At 59.8% G+C, this 18075-nt stretch overlaps 1 protein-coding gene across 1 annotated transcript in view; it reads left to right on the top strand.

The window, feature by feature from the left end:
- Nucleotides 1–17765, top strand: part of LOC147086852 (synapsin-2-like) — a 98533-nt gene extending 80768 nt beyond the window's left edge. Inside the window, exon 5 of the mRNA XM_085978340.1 lies at nt 17598–17765. Coding sequence (XP_085834466.1) covers nt 17598–17765 — 168 coding nt within the window. The remainder of the gene's footprint in view (nt 1–17597) is intronic.
- Nucleotides 17766–18075: the final 310 nt, after the last annotated feature.

The following is an 18075-nucleotide window of genomic DNA, read 5'->3' as shown; positions in this document are numbered from 1 at the left end:
AGAGATGGAGAGAGAGAAGGGGAGCAGGAGAGAGATGGAGAGAGAGAAGGTGAACAGGAGAGAGATGGAGAGAGAGAAGGGGAGCAGGAGAGAGATGGAGAGAGAGAAGGGGAGTGGGAGAGAGATGGAGAGAGAGAAGGGGAGCAGGAGAGAGATGGAGAGAGAGAAGGGGAGCAGGAGAGAGATGGAGAGAGAGAAGGTGAACAGGAGAGAGATGGAGAGAGAGAAGGGGAGCAGGAGAGAGATGGAGAGAGAGAAGGGGCGCAGGAGAGAGATGGAGAGAGAGAAGGGGAGCAGGAGAGAGATGGAGAGAGAGAAGGGGAGCAGGAGAGAGATGGAGAGAGAGAAGGGGAGCAGGAGAGAGATGGAGAGAGAGAAGGTGAACAGGAGAGAGATGGAGAGAGAGAAGGGGAGCAGGAGAGAGATGGAGAGAGAGAAGGTGAGCAGGAGAGAGATGGAGAGAGAGAAGGGGCACAGGAGAGAGATGGAGAGAGAGAAGAGGAACAGGAGAGAGATGGAGAGAGAGAAGGGGCGCAGGAGAGAGATGGAGAGAGAGAAGAGGAACAGGAGAGAGATGGAGAGAGAGAAGGGGCGCAGGAGAGTGATGGAGAGAGAGAAGGTGAGCAGGAGAGAGATGGAGAGAGAGAAGGGGCGCAGGAGAGAGATGGAGAGAGAGAAGGGGAGCAGGAGAGAGATGGAGAGAGAGAAGGGGAGTGGGAGAGAGGTGGAGAGAGAGAAGGGGAGTGGGAGAGAGATGGAGAGAGATGGAGACAGAGAAGGGGAGCAGGAGAGAGATGGAGAGAGAGAAGGGGAGCGGGAGAGAGGTGGAGAGAGAGAAGGGGGCAGGAGAGAGATGGAGAGAGAGAAGGTGAGCAGGAGAGAGATGGAGAGAGAGAAGGGGAGCGGGAGAGAGGTGGAGAGAGAGAAGGGGGGCAGGAGAGAGATGGAGAGAGAGAAGGTGAGCAGGAGGGAGATGGAGAGAGAGAAGGGGAGAAGGAGAGAGATGGAGAGAGAGAAGGGGAGCGGGAGAGAGATGGAGAGAGAGAAGGGGAGTGGGAGAGAGGTGGAGAGAGAGAAGGTGAGCAGGAGAGAGATGGAGAGAGAGAAGGGGAGCGGGAGAGAGATGGAGAGAGAGAAGGTGAGCAGGAGGGAGACGGAGAGAGAGAAGGGGAGCGGGAGAGAGATGGAGAGAGAGAAGGGGAGCGGGAGAGAGATGGAGAGAGAGAAGGGGAGCGGGAGAGAGATGGAGAGAGAGAAGGGGAGCGGGAGAGAGATGGAAAGAGAGAAGGGGAGCGGGAGAGAGATGGAGAGAGAGAAGGTGAGCAGGAGAGAGATGGAGAGAGAGAAGGGGAGCAGGAGAGAGATGGAGAGAGAGAAGGGGAGCGGGAGAGAGATGGAGAGAGAGAAGGGGAGCAGGAGAGAGATGGAGAGAGAGAAGGTGAGCAGGAGAGAGATGGAGAGAGAGAAGGGGGCAGGAGAGAGATGGAGAGAGAGAAGGGGAGCAGGAGAGAGATGGAGAGAGAGAAGGTGAGCAGGAGTGAGATGGAGAGAGAGAAGGTGAGCAGGAGAGAGATGGAGAGAGAGAAGGGGAGCAGGAGAGAGGTGGAGAGAGAGAAGGGGAGCAGGAGGGAGATGGAGAGAGAGAAGGGGAGCAGGAGAGAGATGGAGAGAGAGAAGGGGAGCAGGAGAGAGATGGAGAGAGAGAAGGGGAGCAGGAGGGAGATGGAGAGAGAGAAGGGGAGCAGGAGAGAGATGGAGAGAGAGAGAAGGGGAGCAGGAGAGAGATGGAGAGAGAGAAGGTGAGCAGGAGAGAGATGGAGAGAGAGAAGGGGAGCAGGAGAGAGATGGAGAGAGAGAAGGTGAGCAGGAGAGAGATGGAGAGAGAGAAGGGGAGCAGGAGAGAGACGGAGAGAGAGAAGGTGAGCAGGAGAGAGATGGAGAGAGAGAAGGGGGCAGGAGGGAGATGGAGAGAGAGAAGGGGAGCAGGAGAGTGATGGAGAGAGAGAAAGGGAGCGGGAGAGAGATGGAGAGAGAGAAGGGGAGCAGGAGAGAGATGGAGAGAGAGAAGGGGGCAGGAGAGAGATGGAGAGAGAGAAGGTGTAGGAGAGAGATGGAGAGAGAGAAGGGGAGCGGGAGAGAGATGGAGAGAGAGAAGGGGAGCGGGAGAGAGATGGAGAGAGAGAAGGGGAGCAGGAGAGAGATGGAGAGAGAGAAGGGGGCAGGAGAGAGATGGAGAGAGAGAAGGTGTAGGAGAGAGATGGAGAGAGAGAAGGGGAGCGGGAGAGAGATGGAGAGAGAGAAGGGGAGCGGGAGAGAGATGGAGAGAGAGAAGGGGAGTGGGAGAGAGATGGAGAGAGAGCAGGGGAGCAGGAGAGAGATGGAGAGAGAGAAGGTGAGCGGGAGAGAGATGGAGAGAGAGAAGGGGAGCAGGAGAGAGATGGAGAGAGAGAAGGGGAGCGGGAGAGAGATGGAGAGAGAGAAGGTGAGCAGGAGAGAGATGGAGAGAGAGAAGGGGAGCAGGAGAGAGATGGAGAGAGAGAAGGTGAGCAGGAGAGAGATGGAGAGAGAGAAGGGGAGCAGGAGAGAGACGGAGAGAGAGAAGGGGAGCGGGAGAGAGATGGAGAGAGAGAACGTGAGCAGGAGAGAGACGGAGAGAGAGAAGGTGAGCAGGAGAGAGATGGAGAGAGAGAAGGGGAGCAGGAGAGAGATGGAGAAAGAGAAGGTGAGCAGGAGAGAGGTGGAGAGAGAGAAGGGGAGCAGGAGAGAGATGGAGAGAGAGAAGGTGAGCAGGAGAGAGATGGAGAGAGAGAAGGTGAGCAGGAGAGAGACGGAGAGAGAGAAGGTGAGCAGGAGAGAGATGGAGAGAGAGAAGGGGAGCAGGAGAGAGATGGAGAGAGAGAAGGTGAGCAGGAGAGAGACGGAGAGAGAGAACGGGAGCGGGAGAGACATGGAGAGAGAGAAGGTGAGCAGGAGAGAGACGGAGAGAGAGAAGGGGAGCAGGAGAGAGATGGAGAGAGAGAAGGGGCGCAGGAGAGAGATGGAGAGAGAGAAGGGGAGCAGGAGAGAGATGGAGAGAGAGAAGGGGAGCAGGAGAGAGACGGAGAGAGAGAAGGGGAGCAGGAGAGAGATGGAGAGAGAGAAGGGGAGCAGGAGAGAGACGGAGAGAGAGAAGGGGGCAGGAGAGAGATGGAGAGAGAGAAGGGGAGCAGGAGAGAGACGGAGAGAGAGAAGGGGGCAGGAGAGAGGTGGAGAGAGAGAAGGTGAGCAGGAGAGAGATGTAGAGAGAGAAGGGGAGCGGGAGAGAGATGGAGAGAGAGAAGGTGTAGGAGAGAGATCGAGAGAGAGAAGGGGGCTGGAGAGAGATGGAGAGAGAGAAGGGGAGCGGGAGAGAGATGGAGAGAGAGAAGGTGTAGGAGAGAGATGGAGAGAGAGAAGGGGAGCAGGAGGGAGATGGAGAGAGAGAAGGGGAGCAGGAGGGAGGTGGAGAGAGAGAAGGGGAGTGGGAGAGAGATGCAGAGAGAGAAGGGAGCAGGAGAGAGATGGAGAGAGAGAAGGTGTAGGAGAGAGATGGAGAGAGAGAAGGTGAGCAGGAGAGAGATGGAGAGAGTGAAGGGGAGCAGGAGAGAGATGGAGAGAGAGAAGGGGAGCAGGAGAGAGATGGAGAGAGAGAAGGTGTAGGAGAGAGACGGAGAGAGAGAAGGTGAGCAGGAGAGAGATGGAGAGAGAGAAGGGGAGTGGGAGAGAGATGGAGAGAGAGAAGGGGAGCAGGAGAGAGATGGAGAGAGAGATGGTGAGCAGGAGAGAGATGGAGAGAGAGAAGGTGAGCAGGAGAGAGATGGAGAGAGAGAAGGAGAGCGGGAGAGAGATGGAGAGAGAGAAGGGGAGCGGGAGAGAGATGGAGAGAGAGAAGGGGAGCAGGAGGGAGATGGAGAGAGAGAAGGTGAGCGGGAGAGAGATGGAGAGAGAGAAGGGGAGCGGGAGAGAGATGGAGAGAGAGAAGGGGAGCGGGAGAGAGATGGAGAGAGAGAAGGGGAGTGGGAGAGAGGTGGAGAGAGAGAAGGGGCGCAGGAGAGTGATGGAAAGAGAGAGGGGAGCAGGAGGGAGACGGAGAGAGAGAAGGTGAACAGGAGCGAGACGGAGAGAGAGAAGGTGAACAGGAGGGAGATGGAGAGAGAGAAGGTGAACAGGAGGGAGATGGAGAGAGAGAAGGGGAGCGGGAGAGAGATGGAGAGAGAGAAGGTGAGCAGGAGAGAGATGGAGAGAGAGAAGGTGAGCAGGAGAGAGATGGAGAGAGAGAAGGGGGCTGGAAAGAGATGGAGAGAGAGAAGGGGAGCGGGAGAGAGATGGAGAGAGAGAAGGGGAGCAGGAGAGAGATGGAGAGAGAGAAGGGGAGCAGGAGAGAGATGGAGAGAGAGAAGGGGAGCAGGAGAGAGATGGAGAGAGAGAAGGTGAACAGGAGAGAGATGGAGAGAGAGAAGGGGAGCAGGAGAGAGATGGAGAGAGAGAAGGTGAGCAGGAGAGAGATGGAGAGAGAGAAGGGGCACAGGAGAGAGATGGAGAGAGAGAAGAGGAACAGGAGAGAGATGGAGAGAGAGAAGGGGCGCAGGAGAGAGATGGAGAGAGAGAAGAGGAACAGGAGAGAGATGGAGAGAGAGAAGGGGCGCAGGAGAGTGATGGAGAGAGAGAAGGTGAGCAGGAGAGAGATGGAGAGAGAGAAGGGGCGCAGGAGAGAGATGGAGAGAGAGAAGGGGAGCAGGAGAGAGATGGAGAGAGAGAAGGGGAGTGGGAGAGAGGTGGAGAGAGAGAAGGGGAGTGGGAGAGAGATGGAGAGAGATGGAGACAGAGAAGGGGAGCAGGAGAGAGATGGAGAGAGAGAAGGGGAGCGGGAGAGAGGTGGAGAGAGAGAAGGGGGCAGGAGAGAGATGGAGAGAGAGAAGGTGAGCAGGAGAGAGATGGAGAGAGAGAAGGGGAGCGGGAGAGAGGTGGAGAGAGAGAAGGGGGGCAGGAGAGAGATGGAGAGAGAGAAGGTGAGCAGGAGGGAGATGGAGAGAGAGAAGGGGAGAAGGAGAGAGATGGAGAGAGAGAAGGGGAGCGGGAGAGAGATGGAGAGAGAGAAGGGGAGTGGGAGAGAGGTGGAGAGAGAGAAGGTGAGCAGGAGAGAGATGGAGAGAGAGAAGGGGAGCGGGAGAGAGATGGAGAGAGAGAAGGTGAGCAGGAGGGAGACGGAGAGAGAGAAGGGGAGCGGGAGAGAGATGGAGAGAGAGAAGGGGAGCGGGAGAGAGATCGAGAGAGAGAAGGGGAGCGGGAGAGAGATGGAGAGAGAGAAGGGGAGCGGGAGAGAGATGGAAAGAGAGAAGGGGAGCAGGAGAGAGATGGAGAGAGAGAAGGTGAGCAGGAGAGAGATGGAGAGAGAGAAGGGGAGCAGGAGAGAGATGGAGAGAGAGAAGGGGAGCGGGAGAGAGATGGAGAGAGAGAAGGGGAGCAGGAGAGAGATGGAGAGAGAGAAGGTGAGCAGGAGAGAGATGGAGAGAGAGAAGGGGGCAGGAGAGAGATGGAGAGAGAGAAGGGGAGCAGGAGAGAGATGGAGAGAGAGAAGGTGAGCAGGAGTGAGATGGAGAGAGAGAAGGTGAGCAGGAGAGAGATGGAGAGAGAGAAGGGGAGCAGGAGAGAGGTGGAGAGAGAGAAGGGGAGCAGGAGGGAGATGGAGAGAGAGAAGGGGAGCAGGAGAGAGATGGAGAGAGAGAAGGGGAGCAGGAGAGAGATGGAGAGAGAGAAGGGGAGCAGGAGGGAGATGGAGAGAGAGAAGGGGAGCAGGAGAGAGATGGAGAGAGAGAGAAGGGGAGCAGGAGAGAGATGGAGAGAGAGAAGGTGAGCAGGAGAGAGATGGAGAGAGAGAAGGGGAGCAGGAGAGAGATGGAGAGAGAGAAGGTGAGCAGGAGAGAGATGGAGAGAGAGAAGGGGAGCAGGAGAGAGACGGAGAGAGAGAAGGTGAGCAGGAGAGAGATGGAGAGAGAGAAGGGGGCAGGAGGGAGATGGAGAGAGAGAAGGGGAGCAGGAGAGTGATGGAGAGAGAGAAAGGGAGCGGGAGAGAGATGGAGAGAGAGAAGGGGAGCAGGAGAGAGATGGAGAGAGAGAAGGGGGCAGGAGAGAGATGGAGAGAGAGAAGGTGTAGGAGAGAGATGGAGAGAGAGAAGGGGAGTGGGAGAGAGATGGAGAGAGAGAAGGGGAGCGGGAGAGAGATGGAGAGAGAGAAGGGGAGCAGGAGAGAGATGGAGAGAGAGAAGGGGGCAGGAGAGAGATGGAGAGAGAGAAGGTGTAGGAGAGAGATGGAGAGAGAGAAGGGGAGCGGGAGAGAGATGGAGAGAGAGAAGGGGAGCGGGAGAGAGATGGAGAGAGAGAAGGGGAGTGGGAGAGAGATGGAGAGAGAGCAGGGGAGCAGGAGAGAGATGGAGAGAGAGAAGGTGAGCGGGAGAGAGATGGAGAGAGAGAAGGGGAGCAGGAGAGAGATGGAGAGAGAGAAGGGGAGCGGAAGAGAGATGGAGAGAGAGAAGGTGAGCAGGAGAGAGATGGAGAGAGAGAAGGGGAGCAGGAGAGAGATGGAGAGAGAGAAGGTGAGCAGGAGAGAGATGGAGAGAGAGAAGGGGAGCAGGAGAGAGACGGAGAGAGAGAAGGGGAGCGGGAGAGAGATGGAGAGAGAGAAGGTGAGCAGGAGAGAGACGGAGAGAGAGAAGGTGAGCAGGAGAGAGATGGAGAGAGAGAAGGGGAGCAGGAGAGAGATGGAGAAAGAGAAGGTGAGCAGGAGAGAGGTGGAGAGAGAGAAGGGGAGCAGGAGAGAGATGGAGAGAGAGAAGGTGAGCAGGAGAGAGATGGAGAGAGAGAAGGTGAGCAGGAGAGAGACGGAGAGAGAGAAGGTGAGCAGGAGAGAGATGGAGAGAGAGAAGGGGAGCAGGAGAGAGATGGAGAGAGAGAAGGTGAGCAGGAGAGAGACGGAGAGAGAGAACGGGAGCGGGAGAGACATGGAGAGAGAGAAGGTGAGCAGGAGAGAGACGGAGAGAGAGAAGGGGAGCAGGAGAGAGATGGAGAGAGAGAAGGGGCGCAGGAGAGAGATGGAGAGAGAGAAGGGGAGCAGGAGAGAGATGGAGAGAGAGAAGGGGAGCAGGAGAGAGACGGAGAGAGAGAAGGGGAGCAGGAGAGAGATGGAGAGAGAGAAGGGGAGCAGGAGAGAGACGGAGAGAGAGAAGGGGGCAGGAGAGAGATGGAGAGAGAGAAGGGGAGCAGGAGAGAGACGGAGAGAGAGAAGGGGGCAGGAGAGAGGTGGAGAGAGAGAAGGTGAGCAGGAGAGAGATGTAGAGAGAGAAGGGGAGCGGGAGAGAGATGGAGAGAGAGAAGGTGTAGGAGAGAGATCGAGAGAGAGAAGGGGGCTGGAGAGAGATGGAGAGAGAGAAGGGGAGCGGGAGAGAGATGGAGAGAGAGAAGGGGAGCGGGAGAGAGATGGAGAGAGAGAAGGGGAGCAGGAGAGAGACGGAGAGAGAGAAGGGGAGCAGGAGGGAGGTGGAGAGAGAGAAGGGGAGTGGGAGAGAGATGCAGAGAGAGAAGGGAGCAGGAGAGAGATGGAGAGAGAGAAGGTGTAGGAGAGAGATGGAGAGAGAGAAGGTGAGCAGGAGAGAGATGGAGAGAGTGAAGGGGAGCAGGAGAGAGATGGAGAGAGAGAAGGGGAGCAGGAGAGAGATGGAGAGAGAGAAGGTGTAGGAGAGAGACGGAGAGAGAGAAGGTGAGCAGGAGAGAGATGGAGAGAGAGAAGGGGAGTGGGAGAGAGATGGAGAGAGAGAAGGGGAGCAGGAGAGAGATGGAGAGAGAGATGGTGAGCAGGAGAGAGATGGAGAGAGAGAAGGTGAGCAGGAGAGAGATGGAGAGAGAGAAGGGGAGCGGGAGAGAGATGGAGAGAGAGAAGGGGAGCGGGAGAGAGATGGAGAGAGAGAAGGGGAGCAGGAGAGAGATGGAGAGAGAGAAGGTATAGGAGAGAGACGGAGAGAGAGAAGGGGGCAGGAAAGAGATCGAGAGAGAGAAGGGGGCAGGAGAGAGATGGAGAGAGAGAAGGGGGCAGGAGAGAGATGGAGAGAGAGAAGGGGGCAGGAGAGAGATGGAGAGAGAGAAGGGGGCAGGAAAGAGATGGAGAGAGAGAAGGTGAGCAGGAGAGAGATGGAGAGAGAGAAGGGGGCAGGAAAGAGATGGAGAGAGAGATGGTGAGCGGGAGAGAGATGGAGAGAGAGAAGGGGAGCAGGAGAGAGATGGAGAGAGAGAAGGGGCGCAGGAGAGAGATGGAGAGAGAGAAGGTGAGCGGGAGAGAGATGGCGAGAGAGAAGGGGAGCAGGAGAGAGATGGAGAGAGAGAAGGGGAGCAGGAGAGAGATGGAGAGAGAGAAGGTGAGCGGGAGAGAGATGGAGAGAGAGAAGGGGGCAGGAGAGAGATGGAGAGAGAGAAGGGGGCAGGAGAGAGATGGAGAGAGAGAAGGGGGCAGGAAAGTGATGGAGAGAGAGAAGGTGAACAGGAGGGAGATGGAGAGAGAGAAGGTGAACAGGAGAGAGATGGAGAGAGAGAAGGGGAGCGGGAGAGAGATGGAGAGAGAGAAGGTGAACAGGAGAGAGATGGAGAGAGAGAAGGGAAGCGGGAGAGAGATGGAGAGAGAGAAGGAGCGCAGGAGAGAAATGGAGAGAGAGAAGGTGTAGGAGAGAGATGGAGAGAGAGAAGGGAGCAGGAGAGAGACGGAGAGAGAGAAGGTGTAGGAGAGAGATGGAGGGAGAAAAGGAGCGCAGGAGAGAGATGGAGAGAGAGAAGGTGTAGGAGAGAGATGGAGCGAGAGAAGGGAGCAGGAGAGAGATGGAGAGAGAGCAGGTGTAGGAGAGAGACGGAGAGAGAGAAGGGGAGCGGGGGAGAGATGGAGAGAGAGAAGGGGAGCAGGAGGGAGATGGAGAGAGAGAAGGGGAGCGGGAGAGAGATGGAGAGAGAGAAGGGGAGCAGGAGAGAGACGGAGAGAGAGAAGGGGCGCAGGAGAGAGACGGAGAGAGAGAAGGGGAGCGGGAGAGAGATGGAGAGAGAGAAGGTGAGTGGGAGAGAGATGGAGAGAGAGAAGGGGAGCGGGAGAGAGATGGAGAGAGAGAAGGAGCAATGTATGTGGTAGATTAGAGAGAGAGAAAGAATGGAAGGAAGGAGAAAGGAGCGGCAGAGAGAGAGAGAGGGACAGGAGGAAAAAAATCAAGGGACGGAGAGAGAGGAAGAAAGGGAAATAAAGACAAAAAGAGGGGAAGGAAACAGGGAAAAATAGAAGAGAGTGGAGAGAAAGGGAAGGAGAGAAGGGGAGAGAAAGGAAGGGGGTGATAAAATAGAGGCCTTCTCCTCCTCTCAGGGTTGGAGCCTGACCCACGCCCCCGCCATTTTAACTGCCGCGTCCAGGGCAGCCTCAACAATAAGAACGAAAGACTCCCATTTCTCCAGCGCGTTTCACCACCTCAGGGCGTCCCAAAGCGCTTTACAACCAATGAAGGACAGTTTTGAAGTGTGGTCACTGTTGTAATGTGGGAGGCGGTGCAAAGGTCGGGGGCTCGTGCGGCGCCAGTAGGCCCCCCCGTCGTTACGTGACTCGGGTGAGACACCCCTCAGTGGAGGTAAACTTGTGTAAAATGCTTTGCTCAGTGAATCTGTGGGCCAAACACAAACGGCGCAGTGCTGCAGAAACAGGACGGTGCCGCCATCTGTGGAGGCACATAGAACTGCGGCCATTGACGCCTCGACACCGTCCCCTTCAGTGAGGAACACCAGCTCCCAATGTCTGCCAGAATGTGTTTGCATGATAAAGAACAGAGACTCGCATCTCTACAGCGCCTTCCCCCCAATATTTTCTCCCCTGATTAAATTCATCCTTGGAGCATTGTCCTCTGAGGGAGCGCCGCACTGTCGGAGGGGCGGTACTGAGGGAGCGCCGCACTGTCGGAGGGGCAGTACTGAGGGAGCGCCGCACTGTCGGAGGGGCGGTACTGCAGGGAGCACCGCACTGTCGGAGGGGCGGTACTGAGGGAGCGCCGCACTGTCGGAGGGGCAGTACTGAGGGAGCGCCGCACTGTCGGAGGGGCGGTACTGCAGGGAGCACCGCACTGTCGGAGGGGCGGTACTGAGGGAGCGCCGCACTGTCGGAGGGGCGGTACTGAGGGAGCTCCGCACTGTCGGAGGGGCAGTACTGAGGGAGCGCCGCACTGTCGGAGGGGCTGTACTGAGGGAGTGCCGCACTGTCGGAGGGGCGGTACTGAGGGAGCGCCGCACTGTCGGAGGGGCGGTACTGAGGGAGCGCCGCACTGTCAGAGGGCGGTACTGAGGGAGCGCCGCACTGTCGGAGGGGTGGGACTGAGGGAGCGCCGCACTGTTGGAGGGGCGGTACTGAGGGAGCGCCGCACTGTCGGAGGGGCGGTACTGAGGGAGCGCCGCACTGTCGGAGGGGCGGTACTGAGGGAGCGCCGCACTGTCGGAGGGGCAGTACTGAGGGAGCGCTGCACTGTCGGAGGGGCAGTACTGAGGGAGCGCCGCACTGTCGGAGGGGCGGTACTGAGGGAGCTCCGCACTGTCGGAGGGGCAGTACTGAGGGAGCGCCGCACTGTCGGAGGGGCAGTACTGAGGGAGCTCCGCACTGTCGGAGGGGCGGTATTGAGGGAATGTGCCGCACTGTCGGAGGGGCAGTAGTGCGGGAGCGCCGCACTGTTGGAGGGGCAGTACTGAGGGAGCGCCGCACTGTCGGAGGGGCGGTACTGAGGGAGTGCCGCACTGTCGGAGGGCGGTACTGAGGGAGCGCCGCACTGTCGGAGGGGCGGTGCTGAGGGAGCGCCGCACTGTCGGAGGGGCGGTACTGAGGGAACGCCGCACTGTCGGAGGGGCGGTACTGAGGGAGCGCCGCACTGTCGGAGGGGCGGTACTAAGAGAGCGCCGCACTGTCGGAGGGACGGTACTGAGGGAGCGCCGCGCTGTCGGAAGGGCAGTGCTGAGGGAGCGCCGCACTGTCGGAGGGGCAGTATTGAGGGAGCGCCGCACTGTCGGAGGGGCAGTACTGAGGGAGCACCGTACTGCCGGAGGGGCAGTACTGAGGGAGTACCTCACTGTCGGAGGGGCAGTACTGAGGGAACGCCGTACTGTCGGAGGGTCGGTACTGAGGGAGCGCCGCACTGTCGGAGGAGCAGTACTGAGGGAGCGCCGCACTGTCGGAGGGGCAGTACTGAGGGAGCGCCGTACTGTCGGAGGGTCGGTACTGAGGGAGCGCCGCACTGTCGGAGGGGCAGTACTGAGGGAGCGCCACACTGTCGGAGGGGCGGCACTGAGGGAGCGCCGCACTGTCGAAGGGGCGGTTCTGAGGGAGCGCCGCACTGTCGGAGGGGCGGCACTGAGGGAGCGCCGCACTGTCGGAGGGGCGGTACTGAGGGAGCACCGCACTGTCGGAGGGGCGGTACTGTGGGAGCGCCGCACCGTCGGAGGGGCGGTACTGAGGGAGCTCCGCACTGTCGGAGGGGCGGTATTGAGGGAGCGCCGCACCGTCGGAAGGGTGGTACTGAGGGAGCGCCGCACTGTCGTAGGGGCAGTACTGAGGGAGCGCCACACTGTCAGAGGAGCGGTACTGAGGGAGCTCCGCACTGTCGGAGGGGCGGTACTGAGGGAACGCCGCACTGTCGGCGGGGCGGTACTGAGGGAGCGCCGCACTGTCGGAGGGGCGGTACTGAGGGAGCGCTGCACTGTCGGAGGGGCAGTACTGAGGGAGCGCCGCACAGTCGGAGGGCGGTAATGAGGGAGCGCCGCACTATCGGAGGGGCGGTACTGAGGGAGTGTGCTGCACTGTCGGAGGGGCGGTACTGAGGGAGCGCCGCACTGGCGGCGGGGCGTTACTGAGGGAGCGCCGCACTGTCGGAGGGGCGGTACTGAGGGAGCGCCGCACTGTCGGAGAGGCGGTACTGAGGTAGCGCCGCACTGTCGGAGGGGCGGTACTGAGGGAGCTCCGCATTGTCGGAGGGGCAGTGCTGAGGGAGCTCCGCACTGTCGGAGGGGCGGTACTGAGGGAGCTTCGCACTGTCGGAGAGGCGGTACTGAGGTAGCACCGCACTGTCGGAGGGGCGGTACTGAGGGAGCTCCGCATTGTCGGAGGGGCAGTGCTGAGGGAGCTCCGCACTGTCGGAGGGGCGGTACTGAGGGAGCGCCGCACTGTCGGAGGGGCGGTACTGAGGGAGCGTCGCACTGTCGGAGGGGCGGTACTGAGGGAGCTCCGCACTGTCGGAAGGGCGGTACTGAGGGTGCTCCGCACTGTCCGAGGGCGGTACTGAGGGAGCGCCGCACTGGCGGAGGGGCGGTACTGAGGGAGCGCCGCACTGTCAGAGGGGCGGTACTGAGGGAGCGCCGCACAGTCGGAGGGAGAGCACTGAGGGAGTGCCGCCGTGTCAGAGGGGCGGTACTGAGGGAGCGCCGCACTGTCGGAGGGGCATTGCTGTGGGATCTCCGCACTGTCGGAGGAGCGGTACTGAGGGAGCGCCGCACTGTCGGAGGGGCGGTACTGAGGGAGTGCCGCACTGTCGGACGGGCGGTACTGAGGGAGCTCCGCACTGTCGGAGGGGCGGTACTGAGGGAGCGCCGCACTGTTGGAGGGGCGGTACTGAGGGAGTGCCGCACTGACGGAGGGGCGGTACTGAGGGAGCGCCGCACTGTCGGAGGGGCGGTACTGAGGGTGCGCCGCACTGTCGGAGGGGCGGTACTGAGAGAGCTTTGCACTGTCGGAGGGGCGTTACTGAGGGAGCGCCGCACTGTCGGAGGGGCAGTACTGAGGGAGCTCCGCACTGTCAGAGGAGCGGTACTGAGGGAATGTGCCGCACTGTCGGAGGGGAAGTACTGAGGGAGCGCCGCACTGTTGGAGGGGCAGTACTGAGGGAGCGCCGCACTATCGGAGGGGCAGTACTCAGGGAGTGTGCCGCACTGTCGGAGGGGCTGTACTGAGGGAGCGCCGCACTGTCGGAGGGGCGGTACTGAGGGAGCACCGCACTGTTGGAGGGGCAGTACTGATGGAGCGCCGCACTGTCGGAGGGGCGATACTGAGGGAGCGCCTCACTGTCAGAGGGGCAGTACTGAGGGAGCGCTGCACTGTCGGAGGGGCGGTACTGAGGGAGCGCCGCACTGTCGGAGGGGCGGGACTGAGGGAGCGCCGCACTGTCGGAGGGGCAGTACTGAGGGAGCGCTGCACTGTCGGAGGGGCGGTACTGAGGGAGCGCCGCACTGTCGGAGGGGCGGGACTGAGGGAGCGCTGCACTATCGGAGGGGCGGTACTGAGGGAGCGCTGCGCTGTGGGAGTGGCGGTACTGAGGGAGCGCCGCACTGTCGGAGGGGCGGTACTGAGGGAGCGCCGCACTGTCGGAGGGGCGGTACTCAGGGAGCGCCGCCCTGTCAGAGGGGCGGTACTGAGGGAGCACCGCACTGTCGGAGGGGCGGTACTGAGGGAACGCCCCACTGTCGGAGCGGCAGTACTGAGGGAGCGCCACACTGTTGGAGGGGCGGTACTGAGGGAGTGCCGCACTGTTGGAGGGGCGGTACTGAGAGAGCGCCGCACTGTCGGAGGGGCAGTACTGAGGGAGCGCCGCACTGTCGGAGGGGCGGTACTGAGAGAGCGCCGAACTGTCGGAGGGGCAGTACTGAGGGAGCGCCGCACTGTCGGAGCAGCAGTACTGAGGGAGTGCCGCACTGTCGGAGGAGCATTACTGAGGGAGCGCCGCACTGTCGGAGCGGCAGCACTAAGGGAGCGGCAGAAGGTTGTTAGGTGGGATTTAGGGATATGGGGAGAAGGTGGGGTTGAGGGATATGGGGAGAAGGTGGGTGGGTGGGGTTGAGAGATATGGGGAGAAGGTGGGGTTGAGGGATATGGGGAGAAGGTGGGTGGGTGGGGTTGAGAGATATGGGGAGAAGGTGGGTGGGTGGGGTTGAGAGATATGGGGAGAAGGTGGGGCTGAGGGATATGGGGAGAAGGTGGGTAGGTGGGATTGAGGTATGGGGAGAAGGTGGGATTGACCTATACGGGGAGAGGTAGTGGGGTTGAGACATATGCTCATTCCTTCTGCTGCCTAGAATGTTATACGTTTCAATGAGATCCCCTCTCATTATTCTAAACTCTAGAGAATACAGGCCGAGTCAACCCAATCTCTCCTCATACGGCAGGACTGTCGATTGAGGAGAGATTGGGTCGACTAGGCCTGTATTCATTAGAGTTTAGAAGAATGAGAGGGGATCTCATTGAAACATATAAAATTCTGACCGGGCTAGACAGACTGGATGCAGGGAGGATGTTTCCCCTGGCTGGGGGGGTCGAGAACGAGGGGTCACAGTCTCAGGACACGGGGTAGGACATTTAGGACTGAGATGAGGAGAAATGTCTTCACTCAGAGGGTGGTGAACCTGTGGAATTCTCTACCACAGAAGGCTGTGGAGGCCAAGTCACTGAATCTATTTAAGAAGGAGATAGATAGATTTCTAGACACAAAAGGCATCAAGGGGTATGGGGAGAGAGCGGGAATATGGTATTGAGATAGAGGATCAGCCATGATCATATTGAATGGCGGAGCAGGCTCGAAGGGCCGAATGGCCGACTCCTGCTCCTGTTTTTCTATGTTTCTATGCTGGCTCTAAGAGGTGCTGGGTCTCTCAGTGTTGGCTCCTCTTGTAATCCAAGCACTCCCTTGAAGAACTGTGCAGCAAGTCTCTGGTGAGTTATGCAGAGAGGAAAAATACACCAAGAGTTTCCGCTGCAGCCGGTCTACCACCCCCCCGGGGACTTCCAGCTTCAATCTAGTTGTTTCCTCTTGCACGCTGAGGTCCCCGGGTTGGACCATTCGAGAGGGCAGGGAGGGGGTGGATCTCCCAGGATTAATATCTCGGCAGTCAACGGTCTTCAAAGGTACCCAGCGAGCTCCCCCTGGTGCTGTAACTGGGAAATGCAGAGATCTGGTGAGGAAGTCCCCTGATCCAAAGGGATTGTGAGATCTGGAGAGAAGGTGGGTGGGTGGGGTTGAGGGATATGGGGAGAAGGTGGGTAGGTGGGGTTGAGGGAGATGGGGAGAAGGTGGGTAGGTGGGGTTGAGGGAGATGGGGAGAAGGTGGGCGGGTGGGGTTGAGGGAGATGGGGAGAAGGTGGGTGGGTGGGGTTGAGGGATATGGGGAGAAGGTGGGTGGGTGGGGTTGAGGGAGATGGGGAGAAGGTGGGTGGGTGGGGTTGAGGGATATGGGGAGAAGGTGGGTGGGTGGGGTTGAGGGAGATGGGGAGAAGGTGGGTGGGTGGGGTTGAGGGATATGGGGAGAAGGTGGGTGGGTGGGGTTGCGGGATATGGGGAGAAGGTGAGTGGGTGGGGTTGAGGGAGATGGGGAGAAGGTGGGTGGGGTTGAGGGAGATGGGGAGAAGGTGGGTGGGTGGGGTTGAGGGAGATGGGGAGAAGGTGAGTGGGTGGGGTTGAGGGAGATGGGGAGAAGGTGGGTGGGTGGGGTTGAGGGAGATGGGGAGAAGGTGGGTGGGTGGGGTTGAGGGAGATGGGGAGAAGGTGGGTGGGTGGGGTTGAGGGAGATGGGGAGAAGGTGGGTGGGTGGGGTTGAGGGAGATGGGGAGAAGGTGAGTGGGTGGGGTTGAGGGAGATGGGGAGAAGGTGGGTGGGTGGGGTTGAGGGAGATGGGGAGAAGGTGGGTGGGTGGGGTTGAGGGAGATGGGGAGAAGGTGAGTGGGTGGGGTTGAGGGAGATGGGGAGAAGGTGGGTGGGTGGGGTTGAGGGAGATGGGGAGAAGGTGGGTGGGTGGGGTTGAGGGAGATGGGGAGAAGGTGGGTGGGTGGGGTTGAGGGAGATGGGGAGAAGGTGGGTAGGTGGGGTTGAGGGAGATGGGGAGAAGGTGGGTGGGTGGGGTTGAGGGAGATGGGGAGAAGTGGGTGGGTGGGGTTGAGGGAGATGGGGAGAAGGTGGGTAGGTGTGGTTGAGGGAGATGGGGAGAAGGTGGGTGGGTGGGGTTGAGGGAGATGGGGAGAAGGTGGGTGGGTGGGGTTGAGGGATATGGTGAGAAGGTGGGTGGGTGGAGTTGTACTTGCGTAGCTAGCCTGAACCTGGATGGCTCTCGGGGCGGGGGGGTGGGGGTTTGGTCTACAATTGGTCTCAGCACCCTTGAACCCGGTTTCCTTCTGTAGTCGAATAGCAAACAGTTGGTGTCCAGACTCAGGAATGAACAACAGCAAGTTGGGCGGCGTAGCAAGAATGTTCATTGAGTTACTGAACCAGGATTGTCCGGGTGTGGAACAGGTTGTCGGCAACCTGTTGGCACCCAGTAAAGGCGTGCAACCACTGTGGTGGAATAGCCAGTGGCTGCTAGAGTCACCATCAGTCTTGCCCTGTTATAATTGTATTGGCAAGGAGTCTTAACCTGTCAACATCACAAAGAGCTACACCCATTAAATCATTTTTGAAGGTCTTGCTGTGTTGGTAAGTGCGGCAGCCATTTTGTGCACAGCAAGATTCCGAAGCAGCAAAGCACTGAATGCCCAAATAAACAGTGTGTTTTTTATGTTAGTGTTTGGTTGAGGGATAAATATTGGGCCCCAGGACACCGGGGAGAACTCCCCCCTGCTCTTCTTCCAATAGTGGCCGTGGGATCTTTTACATCCACCTGAGAGGGCAGACAGGGGCCTCGGGTTTAACGTCTCATCCCGAAAGACGGCACCTCCGACAGTGCGGCGCTCCCTCAGTACCGCCCCTCCGACAGTGCGGCGCTCCCTCAGTACCGCCCCTCCGACAGTGCGGCGCTCCCTCAGTACCGCCCCTCCGACAGTGCGGCGCTCCCTCAGTACTGCCCCTCCGACAGTGCGGCGCTCCCTCAGTACTGCCCCTCCGACAGTGCGGCGCTCCCGCAGTACCGCCCCTCCGACAGTGCGGCGCTCCCTCAGTACCGCCCCTCCGACAGTGCGGCGCTCCCTCAGTACCGCCCCTCCGACAGTGCGGCGCTCCCTCAGTACCGCCCCCTCCGACAGTGCGGCGCTCCCTCAGTACCGCCCCTCCGACAGTGCGGCGCTCCCTCAGTACCGCCCCTCCGACAGTGCGGCGCTCCCTCAGTACCGCCCCTCCGACAGTGCGGCGCTCCCTCAGTACCGCCCCTCCGACAGTGCGGCGCTCCCTCAGTACTGCCCCTCCGACAGTGCGGCGCTCCCTCAGTACCGCCCCTCCGACAGTGAGACGCTCCCTCAGTACTGCTCCTCCGACAGTGCGGCGCTCCCTCAGTACCGCCCCTCCGACAGTGCGGCGCTCCCTCAGTACTGCCCCTCCGACAGTGCGGCGCTCCCTCAGTACCGCCCCTCCGACAGTGCGGCGCTCCCTCAGTACCGGCACCGGGGGAGTGTCGGGTCTGGATTACGGGGCTCGAGTCTCTGGAGTCGGGGACTCGAAACCCACGACCTTCTGACTCAGGGGCGAGAGGGCGAGTAAGCAAGCTGTCCGACCGCCGTGCATGCTGATTATTGTTCTGATGTTCCTCAGCTGCTGTGTGAAGTTATTTCGCTCTTTCTCCCCCAGGTGATGGACTGTGCGATGCCCCTGATCGGTGAGCACCAGGAGGAGGACAAGCAGCTGATTGCCGAGCTGGTCATGGTCAAAATGAGTCAAATGATGCCCAGGACCCTCATCCCATCGCCAGTGAGGCCCACTGTAGCCCAGCAACCTCCGGTAAAGACGGGAAGTTAGAAGCATAGGGAGAAAAGTTCAGTTGGCTGCACCACCCGTTAGCACCTTAAGAGGGTGCAAAGTGGGTCGCAAGCCAACTGGCGCCCGGGCGCGGCACTGCCCACGGCGCCCGCTAAATTCCACGGGAGGTTAGTGGTGGCGCTAACCGTTAGCGCTGTGCCGCTGCCGATGATGTCCTCGGTGTGCGCAGCGACCCGCTGACGCCCCGGCCGCGATATTTGGCAGCGCCCCCTGATTTACCGCCGGACGCTATGTCCGACAGGGTCAGGGGGGCCGACCTACGTCCGGGGGGGGCGCAAATTAAAGGTGA

The sequence above is a fragment of the Somniosus microcephalus genome, unplaced genomic scaffold (genome assembly GCF_052327205.1).
Source record: "Somniosus microcephalus isolate GS21.2 unplaced genomic scaffold, FLI_Smic_1.0 unresolved_chr7, whole genome shotgun sequence".
In the NCBI taxonomy this organism is placed as follows: Eukaryota; Metazoa; Chordata; class Chondrichthyes; order Squaliformes; family Somniosidae; genus Somniosus; species Somniosus microcephalus.
Note: the sequence above shows the minus strand (reverse complement) of the source record. Positions and strands in the feature narration are given on the sequence as shown.